Here is an 18,954-nt window from a genome sequence, read left to right as displayed (position 1 = left end):
CTAAGAAGTCAAAGTGCAAGGCAGATTTGCTCACGACGGGCGCACGAGATCGCCAAACATGGGAGGCGCTTGCGGAAATGAACCTGAAACAAGAGAGGTGGTTTCAGTCCAGTCCCAGGGCTGCGCAAACAATTTAGGATGTTTTCAGACAGGGAGAAGGGAAAAATGGGACGCGTGACATCATCTGGGAACGGATTCTCATCCACACCGATAACATGCATTCAGCTTTGAAATGCTGAACTTTTTAGCATGGCTAAATCAGTCCTGTTCAGAACAGCCTTGCCTTCCCCAACCTGGTGTACTTCCAGGGTGTTGGATTGCAATGCCCATCATTCTCAGCCACCATGACGGGGTTGTGTTAGAGCAGCGGTCCCCAACCTTTTTGAGACCAGGGACCGGTCCATGGAAGACAATTTTTCCACGGACTGGGGGGGGATGGGACCAGGCCGCAGTAGGGGTGTGGGAACCCCCCTTACCTTGGGTCCGCCAGGGGGGCCATTGTCCCCCCCCCCGGAATCCTCGTCGGCTGTGGACTCACTGCGGAGCTGCTGGCCAGCTCCAGCCAGGGGAGGACTTCCGGCTGCTGGGATGCAAATGGCGTCTGCATAGCAGACGCCATTTGCATCCCTGTTCTTTGTAGTAATAGGCTATTACTGCAAAGAACAGGGCTGGAGCCAGCCGGCAGCTCCGCAGACTTGCCACAGTGTGGAGCCGGCCAGGGCCAGCAAGGATTCCGGGGCGGGGGGAAGGGACGGATCGCCTCCCCCCCCCACGGACCCAAGGTAAGGGGGTGTTCCCACACCCCTACTGCGGCTCGGTCCCTAACAGGCGACGGACCGGTACCGGCCCGTGGCCCGGGGGTTGGGGACCCCTGTGCTAGAGGACTCGTGAGTGCCAAGTGTACTGCTTTGGGAGATTTAGGGGCTGCGAGGATTTGCTAACGCGTGCGTTTTTGGTGGGGGGAATTCTTCTTTTCTCCTTAGAGCCTTGTCCAAGACTCCCTCGGTTCTAGCCTTGAATCAGACGCAGCACTGCAAGCAGCTAGAAGGGCTGCTGCTTCCACAAGTGCAGCTATGCCGCAGTAACTTGGAGTTAATGCAAACCATCATCCAGGCTGCGCGGGAGGTGATCAAGACGTGCCGGAAGGCCTTCTCCGACATGCGGTGGAACTGCTCCTCCATTGAGCTGGCACCCAACTACCTGCTGGATTTGGAGAGAGGTAAAGAAGACATCTCTTCCAGAAACGTGCCCGAAAATCTTGGTGCCCGACACAAGCCGGGCGCCTTCCTCCTGCAAACTAGCTGTGCGTCCGATGTGTATGGTTTACATGACAGAGCTGCAGCGACCAGGCTTGTGTGTGGTTCTGGTCGCCGCATCTTAAAAAGCATGTGGGAGAGCAGGGGAAGACCCAGAAAAGGGCAACCGAAGTGATCAAGGGGCTGGAGCAACTCCCTTGTAAGCCGAGATTGCGATGCTTGGGGCTTTTAAGCTTGGAAAACAGGCAAGTAATTGGGAGAAATGACAGAGGTGTATAAAATGATGCCTGGTGTGGAGAAAGTGCATAGGGAGAGGTCTGTATTCCTTTCCCATAATTCTAGAACCCGGGGTCATCCCATGAAGCTGAATAGCGGGAAATTCAGGTCAGGTAAAAGGACATACTTGTTCACGCCTCACATAAGCAATGGAATTTGATAGCACAAGATGAAGCGATGGCCACCAACCTGGACAGTTTTTCAAGGGAATTAGACAAATTCCTGGAGGATAAGGCTATCAGTGGCTACAAGTCATGATGGCTATATATTACCATCATTATCAGAGGCAGTATGCTCTATATGCCAGTAGCTGGGGGACATTAGTGGGAGAGTGCTACTGCGCTAATGTCTGCCGGGTGGACTTCCCATGGGGGTGTCTGTTTGGCCCGTGTGAACAGAACGCTGGACTAGATAGGCCAGGTATGATCCAACAGGGCTCGTCTTACGATCTTACGTGCCCCGAATGTGGTCATTAAGACACTGAATATTGGCTGACAGGCCAAGTTTTCACCATCAAATTCTGTCAAATATCCAGTATTAAACCCAACACCAAGTACTGAAATCAAGTGCCACTGGACGTCAGCTGCAAAGAAGAACAAGAACCTACCCGTATTTCTCTTACAATCTTGTTTGGGGGATCTAACGCATTTGGACTCCAATTCCCATCAGCCCCAGCCAGCCTGGGCAATGGCCAGGGGCGATGGGATTTGTTCAAAGCCTCCAGAAGGCACCAGGTTGGAGAAGGCTGGTCTGGCGCGTGTCATGATTCATTTGCCAAAGCAGAAGATGAGTCTGTTGGGCCTACTGATGGCTGGCGTGGTTTGTCTTCCTGCCTTCCAGGTACCAGGGAGTCCGCTTTTGTGTACGCCCTCTCCGCTGCAGCCATCAGCCACACCATTGCCAGAGCCTGCACCACCGGGGACCTCCCTGGCTGCTCCTGTGGTCCCATCCCAGGTGAGACACCTGGACCTGGGTATCGCTGGGGAGGATGTGCTGACAACCTCAACTATGGTCTTGTCATGGGGTCCAAATTTTCAGATGCTCCCATGAAGATGAAAAAATCAGGATCACAAGCCAATAAGCTGATGCACCTGCACAACAGTGAAGTAGGGAGACAGGTAACCAATACGAGAGAGTTATTGTCATTATGCAAATCATCATCCGGGCTTAATGAGGGATCGCAGGGTTGCAACTCAGTAGGAGCCAGCCGTGGGATTATCCTGTGTGCAAACTAGGCAGCACTGGTTGGAGGCAAGTGCCCTATCATGGGGGGGGGGAGGGGCAGACTCTGGGTGCAAGTGCCCTATCATGGGGGGGGGGGGAAGGGGCAGACTCTGGGTGCCATGAAGGGTAGCGGAGATGAGATGGATCTGACCCACGAGGCAGGGAGAGGGATTGTAGCCCGCCGGCAGGCGCCTGTTTTGCATGCAGAAGGTTCCAGGCTCCGTGGCCACCATCTCCAGGGAGGGCTGAAAAAGACGCCCGCCTGAGGCCTTAGATTGCCATCGCTAATCGCGGCATCGGGTTTGAAGCAGCAGTGTTCTGACTCGGTATCAGATAGATGCATATGGTCTCTGTGCACGTCAGCGCCACCTCTGTGGATGGCCAGAGGGTGGTACTGCAGCTACCAGTTCAGCGAGAGTCAGGCAACAGAGGGGTCCAATAGAGTCCCGCCTGGTCCTGTAAAGTCACTGGCTCTGGTTGGGCTCTTCCTTCTGAGCTTTGCTGCTCGAGCACAGAAGAGGCATCCCTGCACAACGGACTTGAGTGCCTGCCTCTTCCTAGCTCACCTCCAGACCTGGTGCTCCCTTTGGATTCTCTGCCCAGGCACTAAAAGGTCTTTGGCTGGTCCCAGTTCAGGTACATGCACACAGCTCTGCATTCGCAGGATCCGTGCTATTCTCCCATATGATTTCAGGAAAGCATTTCAGGAATGCTTGTGGAGCGCTTCCGTTAAGACAGCTCCTACACACACAGAGCTCTATTAGCGAATCAGAGCTGTGTGCAGCACCAAGGATCATGCGCAGCCAGTCATACTCCTCTTACCATATTCCTGCTTCTCGGTAGCCAGAATCTTTCCCCTCCTTCAAAATATTGCAGATAGCCAATTTTCATGCCATAGTCCTTCCATTCTCCTGCTTCTCATCCAGTCCCCACCGAAATTGCAATCTCTGTTCATTCCTTGCACACTTGGGGATGAATTTGTCATGCATGCTATCTCCAGGTCCTACTACAGATTTTGATTAAGCTGTTTCCAGACTCCCACCTCCAGCAAATCACTGTAAGTCAATGGCTGGGTTCACACAACATGCTAACCCACACTCTGTGGTTGAGTGTGGGTTGTTGTTGAACTGTAAGTTGTTTGTTGAATGGTGGGTTAGCGTGTTGTCTGAACCCAGGACATTTTTCACAGGGTGGCTTGTTAACCATGCAGTGTGGCTTATTTGTCTTGTACATGCCACCTTTAGAACCCATGGTTTGTTGTTGGGTTGTTCAGGGTAGTTAACAAGCCACCCTGCATGGTTAACAAGCCACCCTGCAGAAAATGTCTTGGGTTTGGACAATACTGTTCAACAACAACCCACACTCAACCACTGAGTGTGGGTTAGCGTGTTGTGTGAGCCCAGCCAATATCTGGCTGAGGTTTAACTCCCTGACAGAAGGGGGCCAGAACATTCCTGCTAAATGAATTGTCCATCTGATCCACAATTCTGAAATTCTGTCCATCGGAAAACACTCATGTTCAAAGTCAAACTGCATTGACAAAGCAGACAGAAAACTGGGCTCAAAAGTGGAATGTTTATGTCCCCGAATACAGCGGCTCAGAGGGTACAACCAAATCAGCAATCAGATCTGCCAGGAATGTTGCTCATCCAGGGCGCTGAGCAGGTTGAACGGCTTCTCTCCAAGACCCTCCTCACCATGTAAAATCACCACTGGGGGTGGTGGGAGGAGCGCCATTTTAAAGTACCTGACGTCCATATTTGAATATTATTCCTTTAAAAAAAGGCGGGGAAGAACATCCAGTCCATGGGGGTTTGTATGTGCACTGCCCAGGCTAAACACAATGGGCAACGCTAGAAACCTGCCGGCTCTAAACGCATTGTGCCAGCTAGAGGGAAGGACCCCCAGTGCAAATGGAAACTAGAACTTGCCAGCACAACCCAGGAAACTATCCAAAACTACCACTTCCAGAACGGGACAAGCCAGTGGAGCTCCCTTCCACAAGCCCTGCTGACGTTCCATTCTGGAAGCGGCCGTTTTGGCTAGTTTCCGGTTACGCTAGTTAGCCCTAGCTTGCTGGTGGGCTAGCGATCACCCCTCTAGTGCAGCAGCAGCATTGGATCCTGCCTGAGGTGCGGTGCAGGTAAAACGGAAGGCTTGTAGTTCTGCAGGCTCTCGCTTCGGTGTGGGTTGGTGACCCATTTTGAACACAGGTTATATTCTGAATTGAGCCAGGGGGGAGCTTCGGCTACTGGGCGGTATAGAAATGAAATAAATAAATAAATAAATTTCTGAATGCACCTTTCCCGAAGGGCCAGCCAACAAGGGAAATGAGCATCCTGAAAGTTGTGTGGCTGTACATGGAACATGGGAATGTTTTTCATATGCCTGTGGGCTTTTTAAAAAGCAACTAAATACCAGTGGGTGGGTGATCAGGATTGGGATCACACTGCACAGAGAGGGAGGTGAGCCGTTTCCTTCCCTCCCATGGTCCCAGTGAAAAAAACCTTCTCACATAAGTTCGCAATGTTAAGTGCTCATTCCACTTTTAAGATCACCTCTCGCAATGTCAGTGGAAATGTCCCTCCTAGGATCAATAGCAGTTCCAGGAGAGGGTGATCCTCATCAGGACCATGGCACAGGAGGAAAGGGTTAACGCTACTTCTAATCAGCTTCTCCCCTGGTGGCTACTTCATAGATATGTGAAATGCATTCACCCATTCCACATCTTGTCTGGTTTGGGCCAAATGTTTTGCTGTTTCCACATCCCATTGGAAGTGCCAGGTGGAATCTCAAGAGCTAGTGAGTGACTGGGCAAGAGTTTTGGTGCCCTCCTGCCTTTGACCTGAAAAGCAGAATAAATTATGCATAACTACAACAACAACAACAACATTCAATTGTTGAACGCAGCATGGTAACAGAGGAAGCAAAAATGGTGGGTTCCTGCCCCCAAGAGCTCACCGTCAAAATTGTTGACAGCGGGGCATGGTGACGGAAGGCAGGGACGGGAACAAAGAGGAAGGAAAGTCAAGGGGAACAAGGGATGAATGCCAGCAAAATCAACACACTTTCCCACATCTATGCCAATGATATGCAAAGGGGTTGATTTGCATTTTGGTTCCTGAGACACACAGCCCTTGATTGTAACCTGCTTAGGATGTGGGCTCCTTTCAGCATTCCTGGGGAGGGGTGGGGCAGCGGTGTTGGTGTTGGAGGACGTTGGAGCAAAGAGGGAGGATTGCTTCAAAATCAGCACATTGCTGTTTTTGCAGGCCCTGAAAGCTTCTCTGGAAATGAAATGCAAATGCCACGGCGTATCGGGCTCCTGCTCGATCAAGACCTGCTGGAGGGGGCTTCAGGAGCTGAGAGACATTGCCCTGGACTTAAAAAACAAATACCTTTCGGCTACCAAGGTGGTGCATCGCCCCATGGGCACCCGCAAGCACCTAGTCCCCAAGGATCTTGATATCCGCCCCGTCAAGGAGACGGAACTGGTCTACCTGCAAAGCTCGCCTGATTTCTGCATGAAGAATGAGAAAGTGGGCTCACACGGGACTCAAGACAGGTAAATGTCCACCAGGTGGAAGATCCCATGCATCCTTGGCTTAGCACCCCTCTGCTTTGTGCATCCTTGGCTTAGCACCCCTCTGCTTTGTGCATCCTTGACTTAGCACCCCTCTGCTTTGTGCATCCTTGGCTTAGCACCCCTCTGCTTTGTGCATCCTTGGCTTAGCACCCCTCTGCTTTGTGCATCCTTGGCTTAGCACCCCTCTGCTTTGTGCATCCTTGGCTTAGCACCCCTCTGCTTTGTGCATCCTTGGCTTAGCACCCCTCTGCTTTGTGCATCCTTGGCTTAGCACCCCTCTGCTTTGTGCATCCTTGGCTTAGCACCCCTCTGCTTTGTGCATCCTTGGCTTAGCACCCCTCTGCTTTGTGCATCCTTGGCTTAGCACCCCTCTGCTTTGTGCATCCTTGGCTTAGCACCCCTCTGCTTTGTGCATCCTTGGCTTAGCACCCCTCTGCTTTGTGCATCCTTGGCTTAGCACCCCTGTCACTTAGTAGCCTCCTCCAAATAAGCATCAATGTGCACAAGTATCACCTTCTTTCTGTGCTGGATGCTCAGAGAACAAGAGCTGATGCCAGTACCCGCAAAGCCGGGTGGTGAATTCAAGGATCCGTGTTTTACAGATCCAGAGACTCTGACCCCTTCTGCAAACTGCACAAACTTTCTAGGCAGATAGGCAGTCGGTGCCCTCTAAGCTGCTCATGGAAAGCGGCTCTCTGTTTTTCTGTGCTGGGCCACTCCTTGTGACCCGCCCGAGAGGGCCCACTCTAGGTGACATGACAGGAGGGTGGAAACAGTGAAGGAACACAATCCATGGAAGCCCTGGATACTGACATGGATACAAATGGCTTCCACAATTCTTGCGGCACAGGAAGAACGGCAGTTCCGGTGTGGGCTTTTTCAGATCAGAAATGGCTGTGTGCGTACCATAATCTCATCATGCACCAATTGGTTTATACCTGTGAGATGCTTTGCTACAGTGATGGCTTTTTATTTGGTGGCCTTTTGGTGGTTTAACATGTGACAGTGGGCCATCTTCTGCAGCAGCCCTGGTGCAAGCTCTCTTGCCACCACATCACCACCACATCATGCCCACCCCCTTCCCCTTCCCCCATCTCATGCCTCCCTTACCTTTGCTGCTGCCATGCACCCTCTCTTGCCTCGTCACACAGAGAGCCACACAGCAGGAGAAGCGGCTGTGGGGCTCTCATGAGAGCTTGGCCAGATCTCATGAGAGCTCTCACTTGACCCAGGCAAGCTCTCACAAGACCCCCACAGCCAGATCTTCCAGAAATGTAGCTCTCCGTGCAACCAGGCAAACAGAGGGCAGGAGGCTGCTCTAGAGAGCCTCGTCAGCTGCTCTCTCACTGCAACAAATGTCTTGATGGGAGAGAGGCTGGCAGGGCTCTCCAGAGTACCCACTGGAGGAGGTGGGGCAGAGGCAGGCCTTCTGGGGGGAAGCAGCACAATTCACTGCTTCGCCACATGGTGCAGACACCTCACCCTGCTTCACAGGAGAGCTGGCCTGCAGCAAGAAAGAGGAACAGAGATTAGGTAGGTCTGTGCTCTGGATTTAAGGGTTATGCTGCTGTATTTACAGGTGGAAGCTCAGTGGTAGAGTTTAAGTTTTGGATGCAGGAGGTCCTAGGTTGAACCACTGGCATTTCCAAGTATGGCTGGACAAGACTGAAGAGAGTTGCTACTAGTCAGTATGGACAATACTAAGCTAGAAAGGCCAATGATAGAAGGCAGATGCCTATGTTCCTTGCCTCCATTATCTTTCTTTGAATGAGGGCCACATTGCTGCCCTCCTCTTGGTCTCCTCTTTTTCATCTGCAAGACCTTCATTAGACAAAATGACCCAATGTCAGTGGCCGAATAACAAGACCAGATCTGGAGAACTGGAGAACCCAAAAGGCAGTCCTCCAACTGGCTTGGAGATGACCCAACACCATTTGCATCCAAAGTGCTTTGGATTCGTACAGAGAGGTCATCCAAGATCCCAGCAGACACACAGTGTATTTGTTTTGTAGAAGTCGTATCCTGGTGAAATCCCCACTTGGAGAGTTAAATTTCAGAATGGTCCAGTTGGACACAGCCATATCTTTAATCATTGCCTTTTTTTCTTTCTTCCTCCTTGTCATCGTGCATCACTGCCGTGAACAGCCAGGCAAGGTGTCTGTGCTCCCTTAAGTGGTGGTTGTGCTTCTGCTGAAAACTCTTTGCTCAGTAGTTCCCTTTATTTTTACAAGAGGTGTGGAAGGGGAAAGTTGCCCCGCCACCACTTGGCAGTCTTGGGGCAAATGCATCGGAGGACGTTGACGAACAAATCTGTTTTTTCACAGCTATGTAGGATCAGCCAGCAAGGCCCTTGCGAGAGGGCTGTGCCTTAAAGAAAAGATTGGGGAGGGCAGGAACATAGGAAGCTGACTTATACTGAGTCAGACCACCTAGTCCAGTATGATCCACAATACTCACTCCAGCTTTTGAGGTAGGGATGATGTTGGAGAAATCCGCAATGGAACCAAATGAGTTTGAGTTTTCATGGATCTGACCTGACGATTCTGCAGTGGACCAGCCTCACTCACCCCTGTCGGGAGGATTATGCAGACTTGCAGACTGGCTTCCCAGCTTTCCCAAATTTTGCACAAATTTTGTGGCTGAAAAATAGGCAAAATTTTAAAAAAACAGCCAACAGTGTGCATTCCCCCCATAGGCTAAAGCATGAAAATGCACATTTTGGTGAATTTGCGCATCTGCGCATTTGTGCAAATTCAGAAACAAAAAAATCCAAATCTGTGGATGGGCAGAAGATGGAACGAAGGGCACCTGACAATCCACAAAATGCAGATGGAGTGGATTTTACACCATCCATCAATCCCTAGTTCCAGGTCAAATTCCTTCACGGTCCTACCTGGAGAAGCCAGGCATTGAACAGGGACCCTCTGCATGCAAAGCAGCTGCTCTACCACTGAGCTATGGCCTCCCTGCCGTTATTCCCTGCTCTGTACAATAACTGAGATGATGACTTGTCAAATACATGGCTAAATGGAATGGAGAGCTCCAAGCGTTGCGGCAGGATGCCCGCTATGGCCGCAGGAGGCCGCAGGTTCAGTTCCTAGCATCTCCAGTTGAGAACAAGCTCTCAGGTTGAGGAGCTGGAAAAGGCCTCCGAGAGTGGCTCCCAGTTCCAACAGACAGACTCAGCTATGTGGGCCAGTATTTCCAGTCTCTTTAAGGCAGCTTCACATTGGGGGAAGGGAAGACTTTTTTTGCAAGAGCAGAAGGAGATATAGAATGTGCGCGTGTGAGAATATGTTTAAAATATAGTTCACACTTCCCACACATAAAAGTGTAATGTTCATATGAACATGTTCCAAATAGCTTTATGGGTCCCGAAGGCACCTTTCAAATTTTATGCTATTTAAACTTCCACTTTCCAAAGATTTTGCCATTGCCTTTAAAATGGATCTGTTTGGCTGAAAGCACTTGAAGTGATTCCAAACTCTCTCCTGAAGTGTGCCTCCTTCCTTTCGCTGTCTTCCACCTCCCCACCCACACCCCATATCCCCCCCCCCATTGATGCCCTAATGCTTCACCCACTCACGCTCAACTTTGGCTGGCAGAGTAAGAAGAAAGAGGTTTTTCCCTTTCAAGTCAGCTGCAAACGGCCCTCAGGAGATCAGCAAAAAGGAGGTGTCAGAACTACGATGCAGCCAGGACATGTCCCTCCTTCCCTCACCCCCTGTGTCTTCCCACTTCCACCCCCTCTGCGAACATTAATGGATTAACTGGTGCTATTAATGGATTTATGGTTTGAGCACAGACTTAAAAGTGCATCATGATGAATTGGGATGAATCATCTGTGCCCTCTAAGGCGCATCCAGTTTTGTGGCGCAATCTGCTCTTGATATTTGTGTGAGAAGGATGTGGAGTCAACCCCATACCTCCCCGTGTCACTGGTGTTGCTGCTTCTATGCCTTCTCCTCCTCCCCCTCCCCCCCCAAGTATTATACCTCTGCACAACTTGTCAAAACAGAAGTAAATCTGGTCCCTGGGCCAAAACTCAGTGGTAAATAGGTGGCCACATATCCTCTTTTGCAGAGAGCAGCCGTCTCTTTGAAAGGCTGCCAAAAGACTGTCCTCAGTTTGAAGGCGTCCTCCAGCCCAAGTCCGGTTTAAAGATGAAGAACCATCAGATACCTTTTGAGGGTCTCTGGCCCCAGGGCCCTCAAGAACCTGGAGCTGGCCCTGGGCTGCTGTAATGTATGAACCAACCAAAGACTGAACTGCACTTCCAGGAATGTCACGTGATACAAGGGACTGTACCATTTCAGAATGCAGATTGTGTGTACAAGTGTGTGTGTGTGTGTGTGTGTGTGTGACACTTTCCTTCATGTGGTGGAAAACTAGTGTATCAGGAAGAAAGGGTTCTAGCTTAGCCTTCTCACAGATTATAAGCTAATCTTCTGCAGGCAAGGTAGGGTGGCCACTTGTGAATTGCCAAAGAAGAGAAAATGCATCACTCAAAGAAGAGAGGGTGCCTATTTGCTTAACATTTGCATATGCTAATGTATGTGCACAGATGCAAATTTAGAAATGACACCCATTTGTATAAATCTGCATGTGTTTTCTTTTCTCATGTGTTTAGAATGTAAATTTAGGAATGGTTATTATAATTAAACTAGAAATACAGTACATCTCACCTGAGTATGGAAGACTGTGACCAGGTGACCTGTGTGCCTTGCTGAGTCTGCTATTGATGGGCAACTTCAAGGCCCAACTTTTCCTTCTGATGGTTCCTTATCTTTAAACTGGACTTGGACTGGACAGTCCTTCCAACAGAGGACACCTTCAAAGCAGAAGTCTTCTGGCAGCCCTTCACATAGAGGATTGTCCTCTGTAAAAGAGGACATATGACCACCCTGTGGAGAATATCCAAGCATGTCATCTTCCACCTGTACTCTCAAGGGATAGTCCTAGGACGACTTAACCATGACATCATTCCAAATGTGTAGCTCAGCCTGTAGATTACCTACCGATAAGGACACGGACAAATAATTTTGATTGCAAGATAGCAAACATTTCATCATCAATTGTAGCGATACCGCAGGATTTTGCAATTAGTTGGCGTGCTGGTTGAACTTTGCTCGTTCATAATGCTCACCTTCTTAACCAGCCTGGACTGGCATTTTACGAATTCAGTATGAAGTTTGGAATGGATCGCAAGCTTCTGAGCATGTGCAGTCTGCATCTAAGCAAGGCTGTTTCCGCACATGTGCTGAGTTGGTTGGATCAACCCTTTTCTTCCTTATGGTAAAGAAGGGGGTGCATAACATGGTGACGCATGATGCCGTGACACACTGTGCAATTCCAAACTGCAGCTCCCAAGATGCACTTTGATACTGTGCATGCACAAAACCTCATTTATGCAGAAGGAGAATTCGTTTTAAGAATTCGCTCTCACCCAAGCTTACATGGGTTTGTTATTATCCAAGGAAATAACAAATTCACCTGGGTTAAGTTCGCCCATCACTAATCAGTTGCTCATCCATGGATTAGCAAGGTCAAGGACCTTGAGATTTGAGAATAAATGCAGGGCAGTTGGGAAGTCTGCCAGCTCCTGGCATCTTCCTTTCAAAGGGCTGCAGTTGCCACAGACAGCTGCCACTCATACCAGGCTACGTGGACCCAACAGTCTGACTTGGAATACAGCAGCTTCTTGGTATGACTTTGGAAGTCTAGATCTCTGCTGGATCCATTGCATTTGGAATGCAGTGGGGCTGTGAAGTCACTTTCCCAGGCTTGTCTTGTAAAAGGTGAACTAGAAAGAAAGATGGATGTGGGTGGGGGGAGGAAGGAGAGGGAAATATAGGAAACCTCTAGTGTCTTGTTAATTGAGGCAAATGTTTGGTCGCTTAAAAGGATGAGGGGGATAATTTGGGGAGTATTGGATTGCCTACATTATGTATAGAGTTGCATCATGCACCAAAGGGAACCATTTCACACTAGCAGGTGGTTGGATGGGTTAACTGGTAAGGACTCTTCCACTTTGGCCTGTTATAGTCCTCTAATTAGCTTCCTTCTATTTCTTCCCCTAAGTGTGAATTCCTGTGGGAGGTAGCTGGGGATGTGGGGAATCAAGTGACTGAAGTGGTGTGTTGTAAAATGTTTCCCCTAGATGTTAGCATGGAGTTGTGTGAAACATTTAGAGAAATCTGGGAGCAGCGCTTAGTGATCCTGGGGCCATGTTGGAAAATGAACCTGGCTGGCTGGCTGGCTGGCTGGCTGGCTGGCTGGCTTTCTTTCTTTCTTTCTTTCTTTCTTTCTTTCTTTCTTTCTTTCTTTCAATAAAAAAAATGTTGAAACTGGAAGCAGGCCTGAACTGAACTCTTGAAATCTAAACACACCCAAGCTTTGGGGAGTATTCAAATTCTGAATCTGGAGTTGGCATTCTTGCAAAAGGGCCCTACCCTCTTGGATTCCGCAAAATCCTTTCAGTTTCTGTAAACATCCAAACCGTACAAGGCCTAAATGGAAACCAGTGGTTTAACTTTCACAGAGCTGGTGTCTGTCCCTTGAGAATTATGTTTGTGATGGGCCAGCACTAGTGAAGAGATTGATGTCCTCCCTACCTTAACATTTATCTCTGCCATGGTCTTGTTAAGCAAAGGAAAAACGATCTGGAGAGGAAAATAAATCTAGACAGAAATTGACTCGTTAAGCAGCTTCGCAGATTTATGACGGTCGATAACAAGCATGTGTTTACCCGGGAGAAAGATGGTTTCTGTTCAGCTTTTGGATGGATCTTCCTTGTAAGGAAAACCCACCTGTAACTTTATCTTTTAAACAAGGTTGTTTGGTTTCTTTACCCCACCACCCTCAGCGTCTTCCTAAAACATTCACCATTGGTTTAATGTGAGAGATAAATGATAGCAGATAAGGATGCATTTTATAGAAAGAGGAACAGAGAACAGGGAGGAGCAAAACACATTCTTCATTGGAAAGGGCTGGAATGGCTTCCATTTCCAGAATTATTCAGGAGGCAGTCAGACTAGGAACATTAAATGCCTCTCTTTCAACATCTCATTTTGGTTAGATAGCTATGGTTAGGTTTGTGGAGCAAAGCAAACACAGCTTTCTCCCACATAAGACTCTTCCTTCCTTCCTTCCTTCCTTCCTTCCTTCCTTCCTTCCTTCTTTGCCAAAGGGTAGGCCAACTCAAAGTTGGATTGGTGGGCATATTAATAATAGCTTGATCCTGTGCATGTTTTTTCATGTGTACTCCCAAGTAATTCCACTGTGTTTAATGGGACTTACTTCCTGTTGTGCATGCATAGGATTGCAGCCTAACAGCCCAATCCGATCTATGTTTACTTGGAGGTAAGTCCCACTGAATTTAGTGGAACGTATTCATTACTAGTAGGTGTACACAGGACTGCAGCCTAGAACAGAGTAAGGTTTGGGGAACCCCTCTGACAAAGGTCAGTTCAGACTAGGAGGCATGGACAAACCTGGTATAATTTTTGTAGCCTAAAATGGCATTGAAAATGGAGGCAAATTTGGGGTGAGGCATGGGGTGGGGGTGGGGAAGTACCCTGAACTATTTAAGGGGAACCTAAGAACACAATAAAATATGAACAGCTGTGCTGGATCAGACCAAATGCCTACCTAGTCCCACGTACCTTTCCCGCAGTGGCCAAAGACATGACTTGTGAGTAGGCTGACCATACTTACCGTTTTAAACGGGACAGTACCGTTTTTTTCCATCTCTCCCGACCGTCCCGTCGTTTTAATATAAATGTCAATTTTGTCCTGTTTTTGTAAAAAAACTGAACACCTTTATCATAAGGCTGTATGCTAATCAACGTGTGCAGTAAAACTACTAGCATGACGAAAGAGGAAGTTCCATTTCCTTCATCCAGCCAGGACCAGGCCTCTTGAGCTAGCCATGATCAGACGCTGCCCCCTTGCTTGTCTGCAGTGGCGGGGAATTCAAGAGGCGGCCGCTAAGCCCCATTCAGCGTCTGGGAGCCAGGAGGGTGAGTCTTACTGTTATTTCTACCATCAATCCACCCACAGAGATTCTTTCTGCCCTACATTCAGTTTGATTCGGACTTTTCAGACTCATATTTCGGTTCAACAGGCTGTTAGCTATTTTTTTATTACAGTGGAACTCTCCGCTGTAATAAAAAAAACCCATCCCGTTTTTGTCATCCCAATATCCCATTTTTGTCTCAAGGAAATATGGTCAGCCTACTTGTGAGGAAACCCACAGCTGGGCATGCATGCAACAGCACCCCCCTGCTCGTATTCCCCAGCAACTGGTGCAGAGGCACACCGTCCCCGATATCACAGGCAATATGCAGATATCATGACTAGTAGCCATTGATAGCCTTTTCCTACATAGGATTTTGAGGAAATTGTTGTTCAGTCATTCAATCATGTCCGACTCTTCATGACCCCATGGACCATAGCACGCCAGGCCTTCCTGTCCTGCGCTCTCTCCCGGAGCGTGCTCAAGTCCATATTCATTGCATCGGTGATGCTATCTAGCCATCTCATCCTGTGCCGTCCCCTTCTCCTTTTGCCCTCAGTCTTTCCCAGCATCAGGGTCTTTTCCAGAGAGTTTTCTCTTCGCATTAGGTGGCCAAAATACTTGAGCTTCAGCTTCAGTATCTGGCCTTCCAATGAGCACTCAGGGTTGATTTCCTTTAGGATGGACTGATTTGACCTCCTTGCAGTCCAGGGGACTCGTAAGAGTCTTCTCCAGCACCACAGTTCGAAAGCATCAATTCTTCGGCGCTCAGCCTTCCTTATAGTCCAGCTCTCACAGCCATACATTACTACTGGGAAAACCATAGCTTTGATTATGTGGACCTTTGTCAGCAAGGTGATGTCTCTGCTTCTTACTATGCTGTCTAGGTTTGCCATAGCTTTCCTCCCAAGGAGCAAGCGTCTTTTAATTTCATGGCTACAGTCACCGTCTGCAGTCACCGATCTTGGAGCCCAAGAAAGTAAAATCTGTCACTGCTTCCATTTCTTCCCCTTCTATATGCCAGGAAGTGATAGGGCCAGATGCCATTATCTTAGTTTTTTTAATGTTGAGTTTCAAACCAGCTTTTGCACTCTCCTCTTTCACCCTCAGCAAGAGGCTCTGTAGATCCTCTTCGCTTTCTGCCATTAGGGTGGTATCGTCTGCATATCGGAGGTTGTTGATAATTCTCCCAGCAATCTTAATTCCGACCTGTGATTCATCCAACCTGGCATTTCTCATGATGTACTCTGCATATAAGTTAAATTTTGAGGAAATACGGCTGAGCAAAACCACCCCTCCTTGTTTTGTCACCCTATTTGGCAATGGAGAAACACCTCTCTTGGCTGGGGGAGGGGGCAAAATGCCCTGAACCAATTCGGGGAGGCACATGCCTTTTAATTGCTTTCCCCTTCACCCCAGTTCAACAAGTGCGTTCTCTTTTTCCAGTGGAGGCTGGTGGCTCCAAAGTCAGTGGGGCCTCGAATCCAATCTGGGTTTCAGTCAGAACCAGTCAGAACTCCAGAGGAGCTATCCACAATGCTGAATCCTATCCCCCAAATGTGTTCAATACCCTGGATTGCTCCTTTAGGGCCCTGGCTGGTTCTGACTGAAATCCAGAATGGATTCATAGCCCCACCAAAATTGGAGGCACCGGCCTCCACTTCTCTTTCTGGGCACAGGAAGAGACAGAAGGGGAGTGCTTTGGGTCCGTTAGTGAGCAGCTGCTCCCTGCCATTGCTCTCCTCCCTAAAACGTGCTGGGGTGGTTATGCCTCTCGATGCAAGGAAGAGCACTCTACCAGCCGCTTCTGAAAGGAGAGTATCGATGTCCAGTAGCTGGACAGCAGCTGCCCCAGGTGTTCTCTCTCTCTGTGCAGTGTGTGCCTCCACTTGCTAAACTGTGGAGGGGGAAGGAAGCGATCCCGAGGTACGTGCTCCTCCAGTTGGTTCAGGGTAGTTCCCCCACACTGATGATAGCCAAAATGGCCGCATTTTGTTTCTTTGTCCCCAAACAGGGTAGCAAAACAGGAGGCTTGTTTTTGCTCAGCCCTTCTTCAGACTAGGGATGTTGGAGAAATGTCGGATGTCAGTGGATTCAAATGAGTTCAGTTTTCCATGAATCTGACCTGCATTTTCCTCAGAGGACCAGCTTTTTCCGAGTCGCGGGGGTTCTGCGGACTGGTGTGTGTGTTTTAAAACTTTTTAGGGGATTTGGCCACTGCGTTTCTTTCATCACGAGTAAGCCAAAATTCAAACCGGTGTAAGTTTTGAGCTGAACCAAAGCTCCTTATAAATTCAAACCGGTGTAAGTTTCAAGCTGAACCAAAGCTCCTTATAAATTCAAACCGGTGTAAGTTTCGAGCTGAGCCAAAAGCTCCTTATAAATTCAAACCGGTGTAAGTTTTGAGCTGAGCCAAAAGCTCCTTATAAATTCAAACCGGTTTAGGTTTCATGCTGAGCCAAAAGCTCCTTATAAACTTCGCAGCCTTGTTTGCAGGCTGCAATGTTGCACCCCCCCCTCCCCAATTTCATTGCTGCTTCTGGGGTGAGTGGCACAAAATTTGTCCACTGCCCCACCCAAACACCATTGTCAGTTTATCACCAAGTTAATTTCCTTGTTGGCTATTTGCCAACTTTTTTTTTTTTTTTGCATTGCCAGATGAGAAAATTGGAAAAAGTTGCCTGTTTGCCTAGGCAGTTCAGGGATGTTTTCTCTTCCAGCTCTGGTAAAATGGCCGTGATAATTTTGTTTGTAAACAGCCAGCAAAGACACAAAACTGCAGGTAAACTGGTGGGGGGAAGGTTCGGGAGGACTTTGCAGCCTGCCCTTCACCAAATTCACCCCTAACATTTCTGCTGGCTGATACATCAGCTCAACCTTCTCTTTAACCCCTAGCCCCTTGCAGCTGGTAAGATTTTGTGGCTGTTAGATCTCCACTGAATGGACCTTGAAACAGATAATGTGGCAGGTATGCAATATCCCCATTTCTACGAATTGCTTGGCAGCCGATTCAGAGCAGACCGAGGGAAGTGCTTCTTCACGCGATGCATGATTAACCCTTGGAACTCACTGCCACAAGATGTGGAGATAACCACTGGCTTCAGGAGTTTAGACAAATTCCCTTACAGTGTCTATTAGCTATGGCAGCTAAATGGAGCAAAGCGTCCTGCACAATTGCATTGCTGGGGATGATCCTTCCTAAGGTGGCCACATAAGCATTGCCAAAAAAGAGAGGAAGTGAATCATCCAAAATGAAGACAAAGGAGGACACACTTTTGCATAAAATTTGCATATGATCATTTATACATATAGATGCAAATTTAGAAATCATTATTAGAATTTGAATAGAAATGCAGGGCATCTCACTATAGTGCGACCAGGTGACCTGTGTGCCTGGCTGTTCAGTCTACTGTCAAGATGCTAACAGTTCTTCTGGTTCTTTTTTCTTTAAACTTGTTTGTAACCAGTCCAGAGAACATTGGTTACTGGGCAGATTAGAAGTGTAATAAATAATAAAAATAAAAAAGTAAACTGGAGTGGGATAGGACAGCCCTTCAACAGAGGTCCTCTGTAACAGAGGACAGTTGGCCACCATACTCCTCCTCCTTGGCCTTTCTCCCCAGCCTGGGTTCCCAGACATGTTGCTTCATCTTGGAGAGAAGAGAAGCCATGACTGACAGGGCAGGGTTAAGCACATATCTACCCTCTACCCACCATATCTCCCCTCCAAATCCAGCTGCTGATGTTTGGCAATCCAAGAGATCCTTCACCCCTTTCCTAAACCCTTCCATTCTCCTGTGCATTAAGCTTGTGAACCTTTGCTCCAAATATTTCTTCTCAACTAATTTGTGTAGGAGGGAAAATTGGGGGGGAGGCTCGCAGGGGTGTGTATATAACGACGCCTTTGGTCCAGAGCTAGACAAACACACAGCATGTGGCTGCAAGTCGTAGGTTTTGGCTCTGAGACATAGCACGTTTCTGCAAAGAATGCCTTGGTGCGCCTTCCAGAGATCTGTAAATATTTACATGCATCTACCCCCACCAACACAAAAAAAGTGGGTGATGAGAAGAGTAGGCTTAAAAGACTGCGGGTGGGGGTGGGGGTGGAGAGTTGAACCTGGATAGGAACTCAACTCTGAAATAACAAACAGGAGGCCAGGCTGACTCAGAAATAAATAAAGGGCAGACTGAGAACAAGATCTCAGCACTTCATCAATCCCATAACTTCTCATAAAGCATTACCTCATGAGGAATTTCATATAAATCTTTGTGGATTCATTTCCATCCATTAAAGAGTGGCCCACGGCAGAGTCCAGCAATCCTTTTCACCCCCCCACCCTCTGTCCCACCCCCTGCCTCTTCACCAACCTGCTTGAAAGTTAAATTATCGCTGCATCCAAAGCAACCAAGTGCCAGGCAATTTTGGAAGAGATGTCTAAGCCATTGGTCAAAGGAATGCGGCCTTCCCGAGTGATGTGTGTTGATTGTTGACACCACAGTGCTCCAACCAGGAACTGCATCCAACTAAAGGCACTCTGCAGTCTGAACTATGGCTCAGAGTAGGCATGGGGGAGAAACTAGTTTGGTTTACATTT

General features: G+C 48.5%; 1 protein-coding gene across 3 annotated transcripts in view; it reads left to right on the top strand.

Annotated features, from left to right (window-relative positions):
* The window catches only part of WNT11 (Wnt family member 11), a 71,452-nt gene that overhangs the window by 50,685 nt on the left and 1,813 nt on the right, over positions 1-18,954 (top strand). For 2 of the 3 annotated variants that reach the window (XM_084841594.1, XM_084841593.1), the window contains 3 exons: positions 984-1,219; positions 2,373-2,650; positions 6,029-6,321. In XM_084841594.1, the coding sequence (XP_084697720.1) occupies positions 984-1,219; positions 2,373-2,650; positions 6,029-6,321 (807 nt within the window). The remainder of the gene's footprint in view (positions 1-983; positions 1,220-2,372; positions 2,651-6,028; positions 6,322-18,954) is intronic. The other variant, XM_084841595.1, reaches the window with a different exon arrangement.

Source organism: Heloderma suspectum, chromosome 3, assembly GCF_057233095.1.
Source record: "Heloderma suspectum isolate Gila_16-S chromosome 3, 16-S_ref, whole genome shotgun sequence".
Taxonomy (NCBI): Eukaryota; Metazoa; Chordata; class Lepidosauria; order Squamata; family Helodermatidae; genus Heloderma; species Heloderma suspectum.
Note: the sequence above shows the minus strand (reverse complement) of the source record. Positions and strands in the feature narration are given on the sequence as shown.